Source organism: Thermobia domestica, chromosome 2 (assembly GCF_964235325.1).
Source record: "Thermobia domestica chromosome 2, izTheDome1.hap1.1, whole genome shotgun sequence".
Classification (NCBI taxonomy): Eukaryota; Metazoa; Arthropoda; class Insecta; order Zygentoma; family Lepismatidae; genus Thermobia; species Thermobia domestica.
This window is the reverse complement of record NC_137455.1, coordinates 239,048,879-239,074,282: the sequence shown is the minus strand read 5'-3', so window position 1 is coordinate 239,074,282 and position 25,404 is coordinate 239,048,879. Positions and strand designations below refer to the sequence as shown.

The window sequence follows — 25,404 nt, the reverse complement described above, 5'->3', positions numbered from 1 at the left end:
TAGGCGCAGCCTAATAAAAGGATGATTATTATTTTCTTCAACTGTCACACACTTTTGACAGAGAGAAAGGCGAAGGAGACTACAATTCATGGACGATATCAAAACAGAAAAATCGTACGTGAAGAGAAAGAGGTTAGCGGAAGACGTGGAGCATGGAAGGTTCTCAGTTGCAGCAAGTGACCTGTCAATAATGACAGAATACCTATGATGACGATGATGTCATGCACCTAAAATGTTATCTGTAATTCTTCACTTCATTGAAGTAACCATTTTAAAATACTGAAAACTCAATAAAACACGTAAGACTGTTGTACAGACGTGCTCCAATTATTACTCACCTTCGAAAAATGCGAAATTGATGTTGCAGTCCTAATTTCGGAGTTCTTGAACATGTAATTCAATGGTTTAAACTACCAATATAGGAACCTTTATTTGTTTACTGTACACTTGAAGTGGTGATATCACTGTTAAACAGCAGATGGCATTAGTAGAGGGGAGAGAGTTCTGAAAGTGGTATTTCAGTTGTAGACAGCTATTGTGGTTTCTAACAACAAGTTGCAATCTGAAGTATTGTGCTTGCAGTCGTAAGCAGTTACGATATTCAAAGCGTTCAACAGTTCATATGGGCCAGCTCAAAGTGATCTTGACGTGTTTTGTATATTAATCTTCTATCCTATGGGTTCCTGTATCCAAGCCTAATTTGAAAAGCCAGAGAAGACTTTCTTCCCCTAAAGTGGAAGTTGTCAAAATACTTTTGGCGGAAGGAAGATATAACGACAAATTACTATTAGAGTTCGGGTAGGGCAAAAATCTGTGAGTAAAATTTCCGTTGCAAAAGTTTTGACTAATCCTATTCTTTTTTACGCGGCTTTCAATATTAAAACGACGTTTTCTCGAAAATACAGTTTTGTGACATTCCTTCTTTTTTCCCCTTACCCTTCATTAGTGTATTCATCATTTATGGAAATACTAGCTGACCAGACGTGCGATGTTCCCACACTCAAGGCATCGTAATGTCTTGTGCGTCGTGGCCAATGGACTAAAAATTAACGTCAATTCTTTTTTATATTCTATTTGCATATACATGCAGGTGATTTAACCTGAGTGCATTTTGGAATGAACTGCCAACATTGACCAGTCGGTCAGTACAGCTCGTATCTCGGTTACTCCGTATAGCCAAAAAGACACCACGTCCATGGCATCGAGCATAACATTATGTTAAGGGGCACAAGCTAATTAGCCGGTGAAGTACGTATCTTACGGCTAGCCCCAATCAGTGAAGTCCCAGGGCGTATCAGTTGTAAGCGCGCCCTCCAACATTTTCATTCTATTTTAGCAATTGCCTACATTGTTTTTGCTAGAGGCTAACGTCAATTTTTGTGGATTTGTGCAGCAGAAACAAGTTACTTCCTGGGATTATTCCGGTGCCGCCCCCCACAGTGCTAATTTTCCATGTGCATTAACGGTGTGAGAAAAGTATCTATAGTGAAATCCTAATTATAATCTTCCATATTATATATATACATACATACATACATATATATATATATATATATATATACAAGTGATAAAAGGGCTATAGTGTAGTGAAAAAGCGAAGTGTGATTTTATTAGTGAAAATAATTATGTATTCAGTGTTGAGTGTTGTGACTGTTTTTCTCTCTTACATTATTTATTTTTAATAGTGTTTTAATAAATAAGCATAGCGGCATTTTATTCAATGTGTTTTTGTAGCATGTATGAGTAATGTTCGTGTGCGTTGTGGTCTGAGTGACCGTCTGATCGTCCGTGAGGTTTTTGAGACGAAACATCCGAACCTTTCGGTGCCTAATGCTCATCTCGTTATTGACACCGGCGGTCAATTTGGGAAAAATTCTGTAATCTTTTTTTCGAGATGTCCTTCAATGTCTTAACCTGGTAAGTCCAGGTCTCCTGAAAATACTTATTGGCAGGACAACGAAGGACAGACCACGGAAAGCAGTTATAAATTTTCTACTCAATTTTCATACTTTTAAACCGAAAGTACTAATAGAAGGTATGGCTCATCTTGTCAGCTAATATTGTAAGAATTGGATTATGTAATACTATTAACATAGCAAATAAACTGTATTTCATAACTACAACATATCATTTGCTTCCATATTTACAACCACTCCTCGCTTTGATATTTATAGTAATCTGTCCAATACTGGGAACAGTCTTTTGATCAATGCCATTTTGAGCATTTTAGAAAATGGAAAAATTTAATGTTGAAATCTTATAATTAAAATGTTATGCTGTGATTATTGTCAGTGTGTTTTCTTGTATCGATTTGTTGATTGGCTTTTAAGCAAATAGAGAAAAAGCTTAGGTGTCCGGTACTCGGGCAAGCTCCCCTATATTAGAGGGAACAATGAAGCACGACCAATATCTACAAGTTCTTCAAGAAGAACTTTCCCCAAACTGCAATCTGGTTTGATGACGCACACTTTGTTTATGCACGATGGAGCCACATGCCACCGGGGCAAAACTGTAACAAAATTCTTCGAGAACAACGAAATTAGTGTTCTTTCGTGGCCGGGCAATAGTCCTGATATGAATCAGATTGAAAACCCCTGGAGCTTCAAGAAGGAAAAGCTAAAGAAGAAGCATATTACAGACAAACATTAGTTGATCGAGGAGATCAACAATTTGTGGTATCATGATGCTGAATTGAAGTCAAATATTCTAAACTCGTATATAGCATGTCTCGTTATTTAATTGCCACACCTCGTATATATATTACTTCTTTTACGTAAAAACTTGCTCAAATGAGATTTCAAACCCCGAAATCCCTTCCCTTGCGTACGCTACTGATCAGAATATTAATTGAAAGTAGCACATATTTTATGATAGTCGATAAATTTTATTATTATAAAAGTTAAAAAAGGAAAAGGCCAATAATAGTAATAATAATACCTGAGATGATACAGATTCTGTAAGAAACCAGTACGGTATTTCATTACTTTCTTTTAAACTTTGAAACTAAGAAGTGGAACACTACAACGAATATAGACTAGGTAATAATGCTTTAAAATTGCTTCATATATTTCAAATTGAGAAGAAAAAGAGTAATACTATTTGATGGAACAAAGACTGAATAAAAATAGTGCCTCACTCTCACTTTAAACAAGTAACAGTGTCACGTGTACACCACGTGATGGTGTTTGGTTTTAATGGCGTGATATTTTTTTCAATTATCATTGAAATCATAAGTGGTTAAAATGTATATCACTTCTAGTTTTAGTAGAGATATTAGAGTGGGGTGAGATGCTTAATACGTTCGGTGCGGCAGTGTAAAACCGAGATTGGATCATTGCTATACAAGTCACCATGTGTCTCGTTGAAGGTTTGTCCGTCGATGCTAGTGATGTTAAAAATCTGTACAAACGAAAATACCACAAACGCACGTACAATGCATACAATGGCACCGCAAAGAAATGAAATATCGCACGAACCACCGGTGACTCGTAACGCAGCGAACGTGATTACCGATGACCGCTTCCTGCTATATAATACCTTTTTCATTTTATGACGATCAACGTTGGAACCGAACTCTTATCGTTTTTGTTATATGTAGAGCAATATTGAAACCTTGAAGTCGTAGCGGAATTCTACCACTTTCGGTTTGAGTGGATACTTCAGGATGGAAATGATTGTATTCTCCAGACGTTTAATTGATTGCACGAATTTGCTTCTATTAATTACCGTTTTTACTCTATAGCGATCAGTGTCAAATCCAGTAGTAGTTAGATTACAGTGGAGAGGAATATATTTTTGGAACGCTTAATTGATTACAGAAAATCGCTTCTCGATATCTACGTATTACAGTTTTTGTCTATGGCAAACAATGTTAAAACTGGAAGTGAATGATTTCTGTCACTTCCGGTTTGAACAGAGGGTTGAGAGAGAAAATGGAAATTACGTTTAGAACACTTAATGGATTCTAAAAAACTGATATCACTATCTGTTATCGTTTCTGCTCCATGTATATTTATTTTGAACCTGGAAGTTGTTTTGGAATTTAAACACATTACCTCTCCACCCTTAGCTCTGCTACTACCCAGTGTTTGAATTCTACAACGACTCTTTCTTCTCAACTTATAATAGATAAAGCTATTATAAGGCATTGCGTTATTATCCAATCTGTATTCGTAGTTTCAATCCTCATTTTTAAAGTTTAAGATAAAATAATGAAATACTGTTTCATTATCAAATCTGCATTCTTCCCAGGTATTATTATTACTGCTATTGTTTTTTTCCTTTTCTCAATTTTTAAGGCAATAAAATGTATTGCATTACCAAAAAATATGCGCTCCTTTCAAAGAATATTATTCTGTTCAGTAGCGTACGCATGGGAAGGGATTTCAGGTTTGAAATCCAATTTCAGCAAGATGTTATGTAAAAGAAAGTAAAAGACATATATATATATAAACACTTGAAATTATATAAACTTGGGAATCTGAACCTCCCCTTAACGAACTTCTGTGTATGCTACTGATTCTGTTCTTCTTTTTTTCTGCTTTGAATGAAATTTGGAAGTACAAGGAAGCGTGAAGATGGTCAACAGCTTTATTATCAAAATATATTTAATGCTTTTCGATTTTTCTTCAAAACAATCAATAACGAAAGAAAATAAATGACAGGTTGGTTTTGAATGAAATTAGAAATTTTAAATGAAAGAAACTATTTTCTCTTCAAACCAATCAATAAGAAACGAAAAACAAATGATTGGCATGAGTTTTGAATTGAAATTTAAAAGTAGAGTAAATAGTATGAATTTGACCATCAAATGTATCCTGTAAATATCTGTTTTCGTTTTTTTTTTTTTTTTTCCTCAAACAATCAAGAACAAACGAAAAAAAAAAAAACTACATTCATTAACTTTATTTCGTAAATATATCCTTATGTTTATCGAAACAAGCCGATTTTCTTCAAAATGATCAACAACAAACCGATATAAAAAAATGATTTTCGTTTTGAATGAAATTTTTCAAGTGAAGGAACCACGCTAAATATGGCCACATTCCAGCTTTATTTAAATATATCTTTATGATTCTGGAAACTAACATTTCTTTCCTTTAAAATCGATCAATCACAAATGGTTGACTTCAGGTTTGGATCTAAATTGAAAGTACGGGGGAGGGCAGTGAAAGTGTAAATATGTCTTAATAATTTTCGGAAGAAATTATTTCTTTCAATAGAATCAGTAACAAATGAAAAACAAACGATTGTCTTCGGTTTCGAATCAAAATTTGAAAGTAGGGGTTGGTGTGAAGTTAGTTTCAGCTTTATTTTTAAATATTTCTTAAAGTTTTTCGAAATAAACGACTTTTTAATTCAAAACAATCAATAAAAATGAGAAGAAAACGACTGATTTTGGTTCCGAGTCGAATTTTGAAACTGAGGGACAATGTAAAGAAGCCCCAAACTTAATTTTGAAAATATCTCTTGAAGTTTTTCTAAACAAATTATTTTTTCTTCAAAACAATCAAAGACTGATTTTGGTTTTGAATCGAAATTTGAAAGTGAGGGGGTCAGTGTGAATGTCCCGCCAACTTTGTTTTGTATATCTCTTTATGTCTATCGAAACAAAGGATTGTTTCTTCAAAACAGTCAACAACACAAAAAAAAAAAAAAAATAAAAAAAAAAAAAATAAAAATAAACGATTGATTTTATATTCAAGTCGAAATTTGAAAGTACGGGGAGGGGGAGGCAACTTCATAGATGTATGTGAAAGTGGTCTCACAAATATCAAGTATGACTAACTGGTCAGATAAGAAACTCTGTCTCTGTCTGTGTAATTCTCTGCATCCTCTCCCTATGTTTGTCACAGGCCCCCAAGCCTGTTTATCGCATTTAAATCAAAATCGGAAAGACAGTGAAAATTTTGAAATTAATTGACCAAGCTTCGTATATGAAAGAAAGATCTCGAAGTCTTCTCTCACCAACTTGATATGCCTGTGTCTGTGTTGGTACGTTTAGCTCCAATCCGATGACCATATATGGTCAAAAGATAGGTTCCTGATCACGTGATATCTACATGATTGGTGACTGCCCTTTTGTGTCTGAACTTTCGGGACTCTCACTTTTCCGCCCACGCTCTGCTGTATCTAGAAGTTGGTTGGACAAGCAAATTCATTCGCGCCTCTCCAGTCGAAACCACCGGACCTTCGTGTCCGTGCTGCTCCAAGTTTTATTTTATATTTTTGTGCCAAGCGAACTCCCCTTGCCTGGGTTGAGTATTTTAGAGACGAGACATTAATTTGAGAATTAAAAGTGCGTATTTGAATCTCGAAGTGAGTTTTTTCAACTATCAGTAGTGTGTAGTCAATGAAGTTTCACGTATCGTGTGTTGAACATTGTTTTGTCGTATTATGAGACTTTCCTACGTTCCTGCGCACTCATCAGTTGAATATATTTTGGGATCTTTATAAGTAGAAGCCAGAATGGAAATTGTGCACTCATGAATATATTAGTATGAACACAGCTGGATCATCACCTGTGGAACTTATTGTGGAATTCCTGCGATTAGCTGGGACTCGACGCCAGAACCACAACCACCCCGAATAAGTTGACCGGTCGAAGATCGTTGTGAATGTAACACAGTTTAAACTATTAACCACACCACAGAGCCACCGTAAAATTTAAATCAAAAACGGCCGTAAATATCATAAAATAGAAAGTTGATTATTTGTAATCTTGATGTTATTCTAAATGTAGTATAATTTGTGCTGAGTGTCATTCCATATCCCATACATTTTATATCAGGTTTTGTTATTTATGCATGAAATTAATTTCTAACTTGTTGTTCACGCTTAGTTCAGTTATATATATATACTTTCACTTTACGGTACTTATATTCTTGTCTGCCGTTCCTCAGCTCCGGTTCGGATGAGGATGTAGGTATTGGATGACTTGTGATTCGTCATGGCGCAGCTGGGAAAAACGAGAGGAAGGAAAGAAGGAGGGATAGATGGATGGATGGATGGATAGAAACTTCCTTAAATGCAACTTAGGGACCGCGATGACTCAGTCGTACAGAGTGGAACCCTCAGTGGTGCGTGGAATTCCGGTTCGAGCGATGGGGTTTGTGGTGGGCAAACACCGAATGCGTTAATTTTCTCGATATTCTTCCATTTCCTTCTAGTTCCTTCATTCCATCATTGCATTCATTATCATCACTGTCTCCTTTCGACTATAGCGTATTTGTAAGATTTCATTTTAAACACGACTTAAGCGATTTTGTTGATACTTTTCTTGAAATCTTAGGCTATATGAGAAAGAAGGGCGAACTCGATACAATTTACCTACGTCGCGTGTGGCTGTTACCACATATCAGTTTAAGTTAATAAGTAAAAGTTATGGGCCATCGCATTTAACTTTCTAGCTCCAATTTCTTAAACTAAATCAAGTTAAACTGCAGTTATTACACAACATTTACTTGTAATATACGAACAAAACTAAAGGTGTTTTTGGAGAACTTTGTCTGAGGAAAAGTTATCCCAAAAACTAAATTATATTTTATGGATTTGCAACGCAAACAACGAAGTTCTATGGAACTGTTGAAGCAACCCACATATCACATTTCATTAAAATCAGATAAATTTTACGAGAGTTATCGTGGAACCAACAGATAGACTGACTGACATACACATACGAATACCAATCGAGTCGAATGGTTGAAGCTTCGCTGACGCTCACTTCAATAGTTAAAAAAGCTAATGCGCCTGTCTTCGGTGAACGAAATCTTGGGTTCAGTGTACGGTGACTGATTGGTTGGATCTGAGTACAGCGTTCTTTTTCAACACCGAAGTTGTAAGAGATATTGATCTAGAGCTTAACGTGGGATCCGAACTACATGAGCTCCTGTCGGGAATCGAACCCGTACTTCTCACGCCAAAAGCTCGTTAGTTAACAATATAGCCACGGAAGAGGATAAATCCTGGAGAAGGGCATCGAACTCACTACACAATTTCGGATTACACATTAAACTATATTAATCTATTACCCTCACCACTGAACGAGTTAAGTTAATTTTTAGTTTAACGTCCCTTCCGGCAGCGAGACTATATGAAACGGGACTTACTGATTAACGTGGAATCCAAACCACATGCGCTCCCGCCATGAATCGAACCCGGGTCTCCCAGGCCAAAGGCGCGTACGCTAATCGCTTAGTTACGAAGCATCTCTTCACCACTGAAAAACAGGACTTAAATGAAAATCAACCTATCAATTAGTAAATCTGGAGGATAAATACGGGCCGAATATTTCTGCTAACATGGCTTCTAAATCGTTTATCCCAAGCATCGAAAGCTTGGTATAAAAAAGGGAGTTATGTGCTTCAGATATCAAGAGGAAATAAATTAAGACTGAAGGATCTGATGCGGACTATCTATATTTTTTCACTCTTCTTCTTCTTCTTCTTCTAATTATTATTATTATTATTATTATTATTATTATTATTATTATTATTTATTTATTTATTTATTTATTTATTTATTTACATACCTGATTACTGATAAAATTTAGAACAGAGCTAAATTAGGCAACTTAATAGGAAAGCGGTATCTTCCAAAGGAACATCAATTGTTAGTTAGTTTAACGATAAGTTTCAATGTCTACTGCAGCGTTCCGCAACCTTTTTGTATTCGTAACACAGCATAGCCGTTTTAAAAGAATTATTCACACTATGTAGAACACACGTTCCAAATTCTAAAATAACTGAACCACTATATCTGTATCTTTTAAGTTCCCGCAAAAACTTAACATGAACATTTGGTCCATACATGGAGACGTGCAAAAGACGTCTCAAGTCAAAAGACTGAAGCTTTCTTTGAACGCGACTAATATATCAGTCACTGTAGAATGACCTAAAAACAATGACCAAAAGTACTAACAACCTGCTCTTTCCTGTTACTCCAAAACCTAACTATAAAGTCCATTTGTTCGGTTTGACTTATCTGAAAATGCTAATCACGCGCACTTTTTGATGCGAGGATTCAGTAAGATTTTCTTCCAAAACTTATTTCCTAAAGCAACGATGATGACAATGAAATCTCTTCCAAATTTCCCTAAAGGTCTATTGTTTACAATCTGAAAATTTGGGGATACCTTTTGTATACATTTTTTTATAAATATTTTGTATTTTTCGCAAAACTAACGCTACATATTATATTATCAGAGACTTAAAAACAATGAAGACTGCCAAGAAAAATCATAGTAATAAACTGGCTCTTGAATATAATTTCTACAATGAATTTGAGATTCTAATATATAGCTCCAAAAATTACTTTTTTCATCTTTTTTTTTTTTTAATTTCTTTCTTTTTTTTTTCGGTTCGTACCACTGTAAGCCATCCCAGACTGTTCACTCACTACCAGGGGTCGGATTTTAGATCGCGGCACTTGGAGAGCTGCACCGCTGTGGATAAAAAGACCGATTTGACTCGATGTAGTTAGAAAACGCAGCGGTTGAGCAACTACTAGCGGAATCGTGTGGAAAAAACCGGTCTTAAGGTTATTTTTAACTTCCAAATAGTTTGTATCGAACACGGTAGATGGCGCAACCATCACCAATGTTAACATATAGAACTAATAAAATTAAAACAATCAAAAATAAAATGAATAATTCAAAAACTAAGCAAAAACGGATACAGTCTGGTTAATGGACGTTACTAAATCTAGGGAATGGTGCGTGTCGATTTTACATATTGTTGTTAGTTTCATTGTTAGAGGCCAACATTGTTAAATAAATAATCAACTGTATCTGCGATGCTTTCTACCAGAAACTGACCAAACTTTAACAACTATGTGAAATTGACATGTACCATTACCTAGATATTTCAATCGTAAATAGGTGTGCAACTTCATTCTTGGTGTCAACATTGTTAAATAAACAATCATTGCATTCCTCCATTGTTAAATAAACAATCAACTTTATCTGCTATACTTTCTATCACAAACTAACCAAACTTAGCATACTCATTTACGATTGAGATATCTATAGGATATCTACGGATATCCATATAGATTTCATATATTGTTAGTTTCATTGTTGGAGGCCACCATTTTCAAATAAACAACCAACTGTTTCTGCCACACTTTCTACCGCAAACTGACCAAACTTATCACATACATTTACGATTGAAATATTTATCGTATGGTACATGTCGATTTCATATATTATGGTTAGTTTCATTGAGGCTACCAATTTTACATAAACAGTAAACTTTATTTTCCATACTTGCTATCAGCAACTAGAGATGCAAGGGCTCGGAAAAAAACCGGCTTTTTTGAAAAAAAAATAGGTTTTTTCTGCTTCGCTTTTTTGCTTGGGAAATTTTGGGCTTTTTTGAAAATTTTGCTTTAAACTGATAAAGTAGACTGTTTCGCTTCTCTACAAAAAACTCATTTAACTAGTGGTTGATGCAGATAATAATATGAAACCTCGAAAATAAACCATGAATTTCAAAAAGATTTTTTAAAATTCTTAACATTTATATTATGAATTCCAAAGGATTAACCAATATATGTAATAATATTTTAACCTCTTATATGCAATGAGTACTTTTAAAAAATGATACACAAATAACAATCAAAATTGTATGTAGTATTTTTGCTTCAAAATATCTCACACCCTCTATTTGAAGCAAAATAAAGAAAACCATGGGAGAAATCTGCACATCAAAAGCTTCGTTTCGGATGGTTCTGTACATTCTTGAAATTTTTCAGTTAAGTTTTAACTTTCATATACATTGTATGAATATTTCGAACAAATTTTTCACTGATTTATAACATACGTAATTATCTGTTACCACCTATCAGGTGCCTCGGATCTGCAAAATCGGTAAAGCTCCAAATTCTGTAATGCACTGACTGTTCCTTAAACTTGTTCAGAATGGGGAAAGTATCGAATTTTCTGTTCATGGATCATATACGTAATAGACGGTTCATTTGAGCGTATGGTTTTCTAGGCTGTAGAATATATAACCATCACGGTTTACTCAATGCTGAGGGTTTCTGAATTTTTAACAAGAAAATTAAACATATAGATACCAAACTTTTTTTTTTTTTTTAACCAAAAAGAAAAACTATGGAATACATTTAAAAAGAGTGGAAGAATCAATCACTGTTCCAATTCACAAGAAAGACGGCAAAATTGATTGCAATAATTATCGAGGCATTTCTCTTAACATTCTATTAATAAGATTGACCCCATACGCAGATGAAATTATTGGAGATTATCAGTGTGAATTTAGTTGAAATATTTACCATTCGACAAATACTCGAAAAGAAATGGGAATATATTACCAAGTACATCAACTGTTTATTGATTTTAGAAAGGCTTACAACTCGGTAAGGAGGGAAACATTGTACAACATTCTTACAGAATTTGGAATACCGAAAAAGCTAGATTTATTAAGTGTTTAAATGAATTCCAGAATAAAGTCCGAGTAGAAAAATGCGAGCTTCCACGTCGAGATTGGCCTGAAACAAGGATATGCGTTATCGCCGTTATTATTCAGCTTTGTTCCGGAGTACGCTATAAGAAAAATCAAAGATAGGAACCAGGGCCTAGAATTGAATAGTATTCACCAGGTTATGGTGTATGCTGATGATGTAAATCTGATAGAAGGATCGAAAGAAATACAGAGGCCTTATTAAACGCTTGCAGGGACATGAGTAAATGCAGAGAAATCTAAATACAAGGAAGTTCACAAGGATCGTAATACGGCAAATTCTGAATGTGTTAAAATATCAATTAATACTTTTAACACAGTGGATACTTTCAAATATCTTGGATCAGTATTACCAGACCGAAATCATACCCACAAAGAAATTAAATGTCGACTGAAATCAGGAAATTCTTGTTATTATTCAGTTCAATATATTTTGTCGTCGCGAATTCTGTCAAGGATTTTAAAGCTTAAAATATATAAAATGGTAACCATGCCTGTTATGCTTTATGGTTGTGAAACATGGTCGCTTACGCTGAGGAAAGAACGCAGACTGAAATTATTTGAGAATAAAATTCTGAGACGAATATTTGGATCCAAGAGGAACGGGAATGGGGAATGGCGGAAATTTCATAACGAGGAACTACATAATTTATACGGTTTACCAAACATCGTTAGAGTCATCAAGTCTAGGAGGCTCAGGTGAGCAGGTCATGTAACCAGAATGGAAGGAAGTAGGAACGCTTTCAAAGTTTTAACTGGAAATCCTATCGGCAAACGTCCATTAGGAAAACCTAGGCCCAAATGGAGGACAATGTTAAGATGGATCTAGCAGAAACAGGAATACAGAGTAGAAACTGGATTGAATTGGATAAGGACAGAATTCAATGTGAAGCTTTTGTGGCCATAGAGAAAGAGAGAGAGAATACATTTAAGTTAAGCACAACTGCACAACAAACATGAGTGAGTGGTTAGCTTTCGCGCTTCTATCGTGAAGTTCGGGATTCAACCCCGCATTCGACCGTTTTGACAAAAGTTTCTCTTAATTCCATCTGTGAATGTAGAGATAGTGCGTGTACTGTGAGTCCTGGCCGACTTCCTTTCTAATCGTTTTTAAATCTTTGTTATTATTAATTACCAGCAATGATGGATTTGCGAAGAGCGTTAGGGTGGGGATGTCTTTCGGATTGAAGCCTCTACCCCGAAATTATGGAATTTCTAAAACAAACTAAATATTAGTTTTACCTTTACTCATAAACTTCAAGCTGTCCTCAAATAAAAAATTAGGACTTTTTAGAAAAACTATGCATTAATAAGAAAAGCCCCTCCCAAAATACTTTTCTAAATCCGCAACTGATTATCAGTATAAAATGGTCTTCAAGGTTGTATTTGGAAGATTATAGCTGAATATACAAACGAAACGAAATATTTGTTATGCCTGTACTCATAAACTCAAGCTCCTCTTAAATAAAAGATAGGAATTTTTAGAAATAACAAAAATTATTCAGAAAAAACCCTCCCAAATATTTTTCTAAATCCCATACTGATTATTTCTGTCAAATGGTATTCAAGGTTGTGTTCAGAAGATTATTGTTAAATCATTGCACAGCTACAGTAAAACGGAAATGTGGAAGTACGCTCTGACAGATATATTGAAAAACGTACGCTCTGATGGATATATTGAAAAACATAAGTTTAATTATGTGCTAGAAGCTAGAGTACTAAGCTCTAAGAAGTGAAACATGGATGACTAAAAATAAATGATCTAGAGGAGAAAAAAGATGTCGATAATTCAGAAGTTAAAATACAGTTAAATAGCTTCTAAAATTGCCCTCAAATACTACGTACTTTATATTTACTTTAATTCATAAACCATGTGCTCCATCCATCATGATGGTGAATTCCAGTGCGAAATATGGCATTTAGGTAATGGATCTTATTTAACATTAGAGTATACTATAAGAAAGCTATTTAAACAAAAAAAATCATGAAAATGAAAAGAAGCCAAAATTTCCAAAATTCTCGTTTTTTTCCCCAAAAAAGCGGTTTTTTATGTGCAAAAAACCATCGATTCAAAAAAGCCGGCTTTTTTGTCTCTACCAGGAACTAATCGAACTTTGCTTACCGATTTACGATTGAAATATCTATGGAATGGTACATGTCGAATATCAAAGGCTAACAAGCCCCTAGCCAAATCATGTGTAATACGTCAGTATGCGTCGGTATCAAACGATAAGTAATCGTGATCAAACGATCTGGCCAAATTCCCATAGAATTTGCTTTCATGGTGGTGGAGGAGCTTATAAGTCATCGGTAAATGTTATTGTTCGGAAAATGGAATAGTGAAGAAAGAAAGAAAGAAAAAAGAACTTTCATTCAGAACTTGGTTCGCTGCTTTGAAATCACTGTGAATTAGCTGCGTGCCGCCAGATTTTCTTTTGTCTCAAGTGGATGATCTCCTATAGCGTTCTTAGAATTACACTCTAAAGGCCCCTTCTATATAAATGACCTCTGCTTCACAGCAGACCCAGCACATTTGAACTCTGTTGAGATTCTGAGTAAGTTTGACGGCTGTTAGGCAAGCTTGCGCACGTACAAATTGAGAGAATAAACATTTATTAGGGAATGAGAAGTTCTCGAAATAATTTTACAAGCTGAATATTTGTTCGCGACATAAGTGAAGGGTAATTGTATACCCTTGAAAATATCCAACTGTTCATCATTGTGAAAATGAGGAACAATGTATGTGTATGTATGTGTGTGTATGCAAAATGTAAAATATTTTTGAGCCAATGTTTCCAATCCAAATAATAGAACCCCACGGCTCCACCTCGCCAAGGGCCCCGTAAGAACAAATTCCGCCTGTGTCACCTTCTACACATTAGTGGCTATGCCCATAGTATATTCTATCATAACAATTAACTGAATATGCTTTTCAAATTTCTAGCACATTTTCTTGGAGAAAGAATGCGTAAGACTCTCTTAGTGTTGCCACGAGACGAGATGTTTCGTGAAATGTCTCGTCTTGTCTCGTGTCTCGAAAAATACAGTTTCTTATTTTGCTTAAAAATTTATTAACTCGGAATAAGTCATTTATCTTCGAAATGTATACCATCTTTTATTATTTCAATGATCCAAATGATTCAACATTTCAAATCCTCCAAAGAAATCCAAAGAGACTCCAAAATAGTTAATATTATATATATTTATATTTATATTTTAATGATTCTTACAAACAGCTTTCATAACCATTTTTCAATCGATTCAAGTTTAATTATTTTGTGATAGTACTCCAGATTCAAGTACAATATAAAACATTCATTGAGATCAGTGTTTCAGAAGATTTTATTCCGGGGGCTGGTAGAGGTATCTACGTATAAAAATCCTGTTACAGAAGTACAAGTAGAAGTGGCAATTTTATCAGTAACTAACTATTGTTTCATGGTATTTCTCGTTCCGAACCAAGACAGAAACGTGTCAGCCTTTCTCGATACTGAGTTTCGAGAAGATACTGAATTGACAATATATATATATTTTTTTTTTATTGTTTTATGATGTTATTCGAAGCTAAAGCATTTTTTAAATGGGAAAGTTACCTAGGCCTCCTTATTTGTTGAAGTGGCGCCAGGGAATCTGAAAAAAGGATATCAGAATAAGTAGGAAAGGCTTGCCTTTCGACTGTACTGACGTTATTGACAAAGGTTTCTATCGTAGTAATTACTGGTTCAGTCGAAACTAAGCAGTCGTTGCTGGAAGATTGCAGTCGTGTTGTGCTTTGTTAACCAAACCAAACTTTGCTAAAAGTTGTAATTTTAACCACTTGGCATAAAAGCTCTTTTTGTGGGCCTCAGCCTTTCTGGTGTTACCACGAGTTGAGACAGAACCATTCGAGACGAGAGCGGCATATCTTTTCAAGACGAGATGAGACAACCAAAAGTCTCGTCTCGTGGCAACAATAAGCTCTCTAGATATACCAGTAAAAGGAAAAAAATGAAATCTTTGAGTTTTACGTCCCACGGTTATGCCGGTTAGGCTAAAGGAGACGATGATGATGAATAATGAATGAAATGGTGGAATGAAGAAAGTGGGAGGAAACGGGAGAACCCCGAGAAAACCCACGCACACCGTGTTTGTCCTCCACAAAGTACCAGTAAAAGGAATGACAACGTTCCTCATAGAGCACGTGTTAGATCTCAGCTTCTTTCTTTCACTGATTTTTATTCACATAGTAGATAAATATATAGAGACTAACAAAAGGATGAGATATGCAGATTCTCCTGAAGTCAAATTAAAATTGTAGCAGTATTTGTTATAAATGAATTTACCGGGAAAATAAAATAATTCTGGGAACTGATCATACAGTATTGAAATAAAAAAATGACGGAAACAAGTAAAGACAAAGAACTGAAATCGTGAATTTGTTTTTAAAACACAGAAATCTCGAAGGAATATCTGTTTAGCAGACTTTAATTGTAAAGAATTTTGAATGAATTTGCATTCCCTGAATTCTTACACACAAAAAAATAGAGATCCTTATTTTAGAGTACGAATGAGACGCTTTAGGAAATAAGGTCAAGATGTCCTTTACAAAATTTAAGGGGAAGACTATGATCGAAAAAGCATCAGTCAAACTGTTAAAATCAATGGTAGCTTTTGTCATTTCTTACGACCACTATACGCACCTTGTTGCGAAAAATTTATTCGTATTATAAAACCGATGTCGTCTAATAAATGTCAAATTTAACAGATCTTGAGAGATAAAAAAACAAAAATAGTCATTGCCTCTGTCGCATAATATGTTCTAGCTATGGGACCCATGTCATTACATGACTTTTCCGATAAGTGAAAACTAGAATATAAATCCCATGCTCAAAACGTAAGGAAAGAAACCGGCTGTTCGCGCTTTAAATTATGAAAAATATCCAAAATGGCTGAATTTATGATTTTGTATTTCTTTGCGAGAAAGAATAATAAAAACAAAAATTGGAGCAATTTTAATTATGTATGTATAAGTCCGCCATCTCCTTCAAGTAACTGAATTAATATTATATATATATATATATATATATATATATATTGGTGGTATTATTTTACCTTACATTCTCTCAGTGGCGTAAGTAAGGACGAATGGGCCTCCCCGCAAAAATTTTAAACGTATCCCCTCTTTCCTCGTTCATGGGGCACGTAAAATTTACAGAGAACAGGGTTTTGACTTTCTATGTTCTATCTAGTGAGTCGCACTACTTGCTCATATGCAAAAAATGTGCATTATTATTATTATTATTATTATTATTATTATTATTATATTGTGCTATAGTTTTCGCCTATTCTGGTGTACCAACCTCGAGAGTCTACGACATCCGACATTTTTAATGAGGCGTGGTCGCCCCACTTTTTGTTGTTTGGTTCAATGCTGGTTTCACTGTCCTTTTCCCAGCTTTGAAATACACTAAGCACAGCAAATCGCGAAAACTCGAAAAGTCGCGCTATTTCCGAAATTAAGCTCCCAGCCATTTAATCACCCAGATATATCGTCGTCCTTCCCCATTCAAGGCATACGCACCACACTGACTAATCGAGTGAGATTCCTGTCACCATCTGGCCCGCGGTTGTGTTATGCCTCGTAGCTCTTATCTCAGCCCATTGATTTCGTTTAAAAAGTTGCGAATGGTTATAATGCTTTCGCTGGTAAGTATAAGTTTTGTTGGCTTTTAATTTACTAAATAATCACTCAGGTGTTACCGTCTTCACGGGTAAAAGGTGAGATATAGTTGCAACATCACATAATTTTTAGCATCCTAACATTATAAAGTTTAACTTCGAAACTGAAATGGGCCTTTTTTGTTCTGGGCCTCCCAGCATTGCGGGCCCTGCAGGCCCTTTACTTGCGCAACAGCATTCTCTCTACTAGGAAGAACAGCCACAAATAGAAAAGTCAAAATTCATGCTGTCCATTTTTCATGGATCATACACTTCAGAAAAAAAAAAAAAAAAAATCATATAATACTGATAACTGTAAGAAAATATTAGTATTGTTTGTTTGTTTTCTGTATACAAAGAACCATTTAGGTTATCTCATATTCTGTAATAATCCACAAGAAAAAAAGAGCTTCATGTGATAAACGGACGAAAGAAAATTTGTCAACGCGATGCGAATGACCGTTCTCTGTAACCTAATTCCCGCTTTTCTTACAAAAACTCTATTCCAGCTTGCAGAAGAAAAGATTTACCGTCACTGGTTGAGGTATTGCCCTACAGCTGAACACGGCTTGTAAAAATACACTCTGACTGACTGCAGGTGCACGATTGAATGAATGAATGAAATGAAAAAAAAAAAAAAAAAAAATAATAATAATAATAATAATAATAATAATAATAATAAACAAATAAAAAATAAAAATAAAAAAAAATTGGATTTCTCTTCTCGCTCACTTCAAGTTTGGATATCTTGGACACATTAAACTGAGCGCTACGATCTTTCAGTTCTTCCCAGTAGCAGTGGTTGCTAGATGAAAAAGCAAGCGTCTGGTGGCGAAAAGGCGAATACTCAGAGAAAGGGGGGGGGGGGGGGGGGGGGAAACAGTAGCCTTAATGTTACTTAATGCATCAGTACACAATAAGGAGTTCTACAAAAGTTTTCGGTCTTGTAACATGCATGACATAATAATAATTTCCACTTCCCGATTTTTTAAAGTGTCTTGTATACAATTCACATCTCAACTTTTAGAAATACACTTGCATTCACTACAACACTTTTAGTTTTGTTTAAATCTATTTTTCGGTTTTCTATTTCACCTATTCTTCCTTATTATAATATTTTTTCTTTACTTTCTCCTGCAGACGTGCCGGCTTGGTGGGAGGAACGTTCAACTTAGTGCGTTGGGTACCTGTTTGACCCCAGCTCCGTAGTCGACAAACTCCGTGTGCGTGGATTTTCTCGAAATTACTCCGTTTCCTCTCACTTTCTCTTTTCCATCATTTCATTTATTGTCATCATCTCCCTTAGCCTCTTTGCATAATCATGGGACATTAAACTAAACATTCCATTGCTTCTTTTCCTTTTTGTTCACCTTATTCATGTATTCTTTATCATCATATGGCTCCTCGAATACCTAGACATGCACAAGTATTTTCCATTTGTCATAGCAATATTACGTTCTTTCGATCTTTATAATTTATCTTAGTTCAGTCACACTGTGAGTTATCATCTTCACAGACAGGTATCATAAATATTCTTCGTTTTCCTGTAAATACTAATTCATTTGAACTGAGTCGCTGCGAGTAGGACGAACGAGCTAATCAAAAACTTATTTCCTGAAAATAATCGTCCATTTTATTTTGAAAGTTTATTTTCTCATGGAAACGACTTCCACAAACTCTATTCGTACATATATGGAACAGAACTAGTCACCACATAGCAGTTTGTATTGACTCGAAGATCTCAAATGTAATTTTAGAGCGTTCAGATTCGACGTATATTGAGATCGGCCTTACTACCCGTAACTCCTCAATTATTCTCCACTTTGTTAACCACAATGTTTCCAATACTTCACTCAATTTTCTTTCAACATTCAAAGCCATGAATATCACTAACTTAGTATCATGTGACAGTTAACAACGACATATAACAACAACGACGGCAGAACAATTTATGTCCTGACATAATATAAAAGTTTCCCTTAATACACCTACGTGTTCGAATCGTGACCTATATTCTCCTTCGTTCTACGATCCGCTACGATTTTCTGAAAGTTCGCCATAATGAAAACAGCCGTCATCTTAAAAAATAACGCGAATACAAACTTTTAGTCATATTCAGAATTAGGATCAAAATAACATGTTAAAAGATACCCCAGCTGCCTGCATCCTACGATTTTGTGAAAATGGCCAGAATTTTGGATTTAAATTCATGTTTTGATGAGCTTCCATCTAAAAAGACTTCCTACGGCATAAACTAATAGTGTAAAGTGGCATCCGCATATTAAAATACCGCATATTTACGTGAAGAGCCCCAACTAGTGGGCGTGCATGCAACACTTTTGCTGATCATACATAGATTTTGTCTGGGCGGAGAATAACCTGATAGATTACCTCCACAACAGACTACCATACCACCATCATCATTATCTGTGGGTACAGGAGTGGTTTTGGAAACAGTCTTGGACCTTGATCAAGCCAACACTGTCTTGAATGGTTATGATTGTCGCACCACATCCATTTTTCGTCACAAACGACAATTCGATGCACGAAATCTTCCGAGTTATTTGGTACACTCAAAAGCGGTCCTTGTTGGTTAATGTCAACTCATGTAAAACCCATGAGTCCAACTACTTGAGCTTACTGACTGCACCGAGCCGCTGAGCGAGAGTGGTATTGGTATATGCTTTCTACAACTACAAACACATGTCCGATGATTCGCTTCCACTGTGTTCCTGAGCATATCATCAGAGCATGATCTTGACCGGTAGCCACGGAATGGTTTTGCAATGTTATGTCATCGTCATAAAATTTCACAAACCAATAACGTATGATGTGTTCATTCACCAAATGGACCCAAATGAACTGGTGGTAATTTTTCCAAGTAGATGTGCAGAATGTTCAAGTTTGAATGCGTAAAACAAAATTACTTGCAACTGTCTGTTTTTATATTACTTCACATGACCCTGTTTAACAGTTTAACAACACACTGCATCTGATTGAAAGGGCACCCAGCCTGTTTCCTGAACATGCACGGAGCTGGAAATGTCATATGCATGACCTCGGTTCATCCACTAGGGATATTAGAAATCGGTTTTCCACCTGACCTAAATCCGTCTTTTCAATCGCACCAACTCAACATATTTCCTTGTTTTCTATTTGTTTGTTCTTTTATGATGATGTTTGTTGTTAGAAAGTAAATTGCTAAACTTTCTAACTGCATACTCACATTGGCGGATTAGTGAAGGGTAGAGAGACGCAAAGACAGAATAAAAATTCCCAATATTCCCCTTTTCTCGTAACTTTCTTACACTATTCATATAAAGTGGGATAAACATTGTACAGAAAAATTAGTACAAAGACCATGTTATATACGGATTTGAAAAACTTCAGAGAATTTAACAAATATTGGGCGTGCAACAACTGAAATTTCAAAAAAATACTTAATTTTTTATTTTCCAGAGTTCCCTTTTTTCCTCTATTGCTACCACACAAGAACTAACTCTGTACCTTCATCGTCAGTTTCATATGCAGTACTCTAAAAATATCCTAAACTGGCTGTTATATAAACTATGTACAGCTTCGTTTTTTCCTAAATTAGTGAGTGATTACATCTCATATAACCTAACAAAGTCAACTGTATAATGACCATTTTAAGAAATCCTCATTTACGTTCTTCTTTCACTTGATATAATTTAAAAGAACTTCATTTTTTCGATTACAACATACTCTAGCAGTGAACTGATGTTGAAATGTAAACAACAACAACACTAGGTATCTTTCTTCCTGAAACTTGTTACAGCATATTTAATTTAAATACCGATAACTGAACAAAATTAGGAACCATGTGATAGGGTACTATTTAACAATATATCTATCATCAAGCGCGTTTTTATTCGCTTTAGTCAGCCTGGCGTGTTTCTAGGAAAAGCAGTCATACTAATTATTGTCGTCCCCAATGAATTACGAATTTCAGTAAATATATATGCACTTTTTCCATTGTCTAATCAGCTGACAGACAGCTAAACTCTTGAGCTTAAAAAATTGTTCAAATTGATTAAAATTAGTTAAGAGTAACAGTAGACTTGTTTATAAAACCTCTACTGTATCTTGATCATATTTTAAAATTTAGATTTCTATGAAGTGATTTACTACTGACTTACTATATCAAAAAGCCCTTAAACCCAATGAAAGAAACCAACTCCATTATTCCTCCATTTTGCATAGTAGTTTTAAAATGTATTGTTAATTTCATGTTAGTATGAATATTAAAAAACAACTTACCTACTGACTTTTCAGTATTCTCGAGAAGCATTTGCTGGTTCATTTTCGCAAAATCTTGAACTCTGTCTTGTGGCAAAAATTGGCACAAGTTGTCAACCTGAATTGATAATTTCGTCATGAGCTCCTCAATCTGAAAATACATTTTTCCCTCAGTAAAAACGGAACAAAACTGTCATTTTATTAATTTTCAATTTCATCTAAAATAGTAAGTTATAACAAAACAAAAAAAGAAAAAATTTTTTAAAAAAAGAGAAAGTTATAACGAAAAGAAAAAGTCATTCAACCGAAAATCATCAGATCAACCACAAATCGGTTGTACGATCGTTTTTGAAAATTCTGATAATGTTCACTAACAGGGTGTCTACTAAACTTCCAAAATGAAATTTTGTGACTTTTTCGTGACCTTTCTTTTACCAAACCATAAATTTCCTAACATTCTCTAGCGCGAATTTGGGTGCGAATTAGGACAATTTTCATGCGTGTTTTGCTTGCAATTTGGTAACGTCTAAAACCGACCACAGATATTTTTGGTGGTGAATTTCGACTTTTATAGAACGAAACTTTCCAGTCTGTACTTATATTTGTACAAATTTTAAAAAATCGCAATAATAAATTAAAAGCGATTCTGGAGGACGTAAAAGGTGTTCGGTCATTTATGAATTAAAATGTCATAGCATTGAAGAAATGTGCAAACTCGATACACAAGCACAAGGACGGGTTAGTACACAACGGCATGTTAATCTTCTCTGCCGGGGCAGCTCGGCAATAGGTGCACACACGTGGGGCAGCCCAAAATTAGTAATGAATATGACAGTGCAGTAAAGAAGATAAAGGTAAGGAAATGCTATGACAAGCATAAAACCACCACGAAAACACAGAGAAACAGTAGATAAAATCAGAAATAAATTAATTAAAAGAAACGTGAGAAATGCACTCACAAATCAGTTAAGACGTGCAGAAGCTGCAAGTAGGTGAAAACTTGCTGGATTATCTGGACATCCATGAAAACACAGAGAAACAGTAGATAAAATCGGAAATAAATTAATTAAAAGAAACGTGAGAAATGCACTCACAAATCAGTCAAAACGTGCAGAAGCTGCAAGTAGGTGAAAAATTGCTGAATCATCTGGACATCGTCACCAAGCAAGGTAGACATATCAGCTGATAAGCCAAGGCGAGCTCGCTCAGGAGCAAGAGGAACACATTCACAAGAAGGTGGTGGATGGTCAGTAATGCACCACAATGGGTGCAGGAAGGCGGGTTCTGCCGACGTAACAGGTAGCCCTGGGTCAGATGGCTGTGTCCGATACGTAGGCGTCGTTCTTCCAGTCTTGAAGGACGAGAACTCGTGGCCCAAACACCAAGTCTCGGTTTGACAGCGTGCAGTTTATTCTGAAGGTGCTCATCCTAGTGTCTCTGCCAGCGCTAAAGAAGAAGATGGTTGATTACAGGACGAATATCAAGAGCTGGGGAGCGGTGACGGATACTCAGGTCCTGTAAGGGCAGCTTCTTTCGCAACACGGTCAGCACGCTCGTTCCCTGGAATACCAACATGGCCAGGCACCCAACAAAATTGGACATCGCAACCTGCAAGACGTAAGGAATGGCAGGAGAGTAGAATTTGCTGAACTATAGGGTGCACAGTTGACAAATCAGTGAGACTACGTAAAGCGCTGCTGGAATCAGAGCACAGGAGAACTTGTCGAAGATGGCGTCGACGGATATAATGCAGTGTCTCCAGAATAGCAACCAATTCAGTAGTGAACATAGTGGAAGTAAGATGAAGCTTCAAGCCAGCGCTATGATCATCCGTAACGAAGGCACAGCCAACAGAATCTTCATGCTTCGAACCATCCGTGTAGAAGACAGCGTAGTTACGGTACGCATCCAGAAAAGAGAAGAACTCCTGACAAAATTGTTGATTGCTGGTGACAGATTTCTTAAATTGTGTTAGATGAAAGCTGACAACTGGTGGAAGAACTGTCCATGGAGGAATGGGCAGGAAGCCCAATGGATAGATGGCAAGGACATTGAGACCAAGAGAAGCCCCAAGGTATATAGCACGAATGCCAAAAGGCCGAGTAGCAGTAGGTCGTGCTTGATATCTGTCATAGCGAACACCAGCATCACGGGCAAAGGCCGAAGGGTGGTCAGGTACGGCACGGATATGAATGTAATAGCGCAGGAGCAAGCAGTCCCGACGCCGGGAAAGAGGTGGTTCATGAGCCTCGACATAAAGACTAGGAATAGGGCTGGTTCGGAAAGCTAAAAGCGCCAAACGAAGGCCAAGATGATGGACAGAATCCAGATGACGTAGGATGGAAGGTCGAGCAGAACCATATGCAACACAGTCATAATCCAATTGGAAGCGGATGATGCTACGATATAGACGCAACATCATCACACGGTCAGCACCCCACGAAAGATGGGACACCACACGTAGTAAGTTCATGGAGCGGAGACAGCGATGCTTCAGGTGTCGAACGTGAACAGCCCAGGTAAGTCTTCGGTCAAACTCCAAGCCCAGAAATCGAACATGATCCACATAGGACAATTGAGAACAGCCAAGGAACAGCTCAGGATCATAGGCACAGTGACGAAGGCGACAAAAATGTACGAAGTGTGTTTTGGTGAGAGAAAAGCTGAAACCAGTAGTGGTAGACCATCGGTGAAGGCGGTTGAGCGCTAACTGCAACTGTCGAGTAACTGTACGGAGATCACGTGAGCGACAGCAAATAGTAAAGTCATTCACATAAAGCAGCCTATTAACAGAAGGGGAGAGCTGCGACATCACACTGTTCATTGCCACAGCAAACATTGTGACACTCAACACACTACCCTGTGGAACGCCATTCTCTTGTGGAAACGGAGCAGAAAGATTAGCTCCAAGCTTGACTCTAAAAGAACGTTGTTGGAGACAGTTCTGGATGAAGGGAGCCAAGTGGCCACGTAAGCCCCAGAGATGGAGTTGCCGCAAAATGCCATATCGCCAAGCGGTGTTGTAGGCCTATTCAAGGCCAAAGAAGATTGCTATCAGATGTTCTTGATGACGAAAGGCATCCTGAATAGCACTTTCAAGATGCGCCAAATGATCAGCAGTGGAACGGAAGCGCCGAAAGCCACACTGAAGATTGGAAATGAGGCCATGGTGTTCAAGAAACCAGACTAAGAGGGTATTGATCATCTTCTCCAAAAGTTTAAACAGACAACTAGTCAAGGCGATCGGGCGGTAGCTTCCACTGGACGTGGCAAATTTAGCAGGCTTCAACAAAGGAATAATATATGCTTCACGCCAGGCATCGGGGAAGGAGTCTTCAAGCCAGATGCGATTGTACAGGTCAAGAAGATGTTGCCTGCCATCGTCAGGAAGATGCCTGAGCATAGCATAACACATGCCATCAGGGCCAGGTGCCGTGTCCTTCGTAGAATCCAAAACAGCAGCAAGTTCAGCAGCAGTAAAAGGCACATTATAAGCTTCAGCGGTTGCAGAGCGGAACTGAAGTGGCGTACGTTCGGTGTGTTGTTTATAAGTGAGGAATCCAGCTGAGTAGTGAGTAGAACTGGATACATCCGCAAAATGACGACCTAATTCAGCAGCAATTCTGTCCTGATCAGTGACCATTACACAATCGATAATAAGGGATGGAACCGCAACGGAGGAAACATGGCCCAGGAGACGACGAATCTGCGACCAGACCGCTGTCATGGAGCTGCCAGCAGTAAGAGAAGAAACATAAGTGCGCCAGCTATGACGCTTAGCTTGCTCGATACGGGCTCGAGCACGAAGACGAAATTGAGCCATATTATCAGCTGTAGGAGCACGATGAAAAGTACGTAGTGCTCGACGTCGGCTAGAATAGCGTCACGAATCTCCTCAGACCACCAGGAAACGGTGCGTTTATACCGGGAACCAGCATAGATAGGAATAGAGTCGTGTGCAGCTGCC

At 36.6% G+C, this 25,404-nt stretch overlaps 1 protein-coding gene across 7 annotated transcripts in view; it reads right to left on the bottom strand.

Moving 5' to 3' along the window:
• LOC145678409 (structural maintenance of chromosomes protein 5-like) overlaps positions 1–25,404 on the bottom strand; it is a 1,106,524-nt gene that overhangs the window by 867,053 nt on the left and 214,067 nt on the right. For all 7 annotated transcript variants that reach the window (XM_081748525.1, XM_081748529.1, XM_081748531.1 and 4 more), the window contains exon 5: positions 21,459–21,588. In XM_081748525.1, the coding sequence (XP_081604651.1) occupies positions 21,459–21,588 (130 nt within the window). The remainder of the gene's footprint in view (positions 1–21,458; positions 21,589–25,404) is intronic.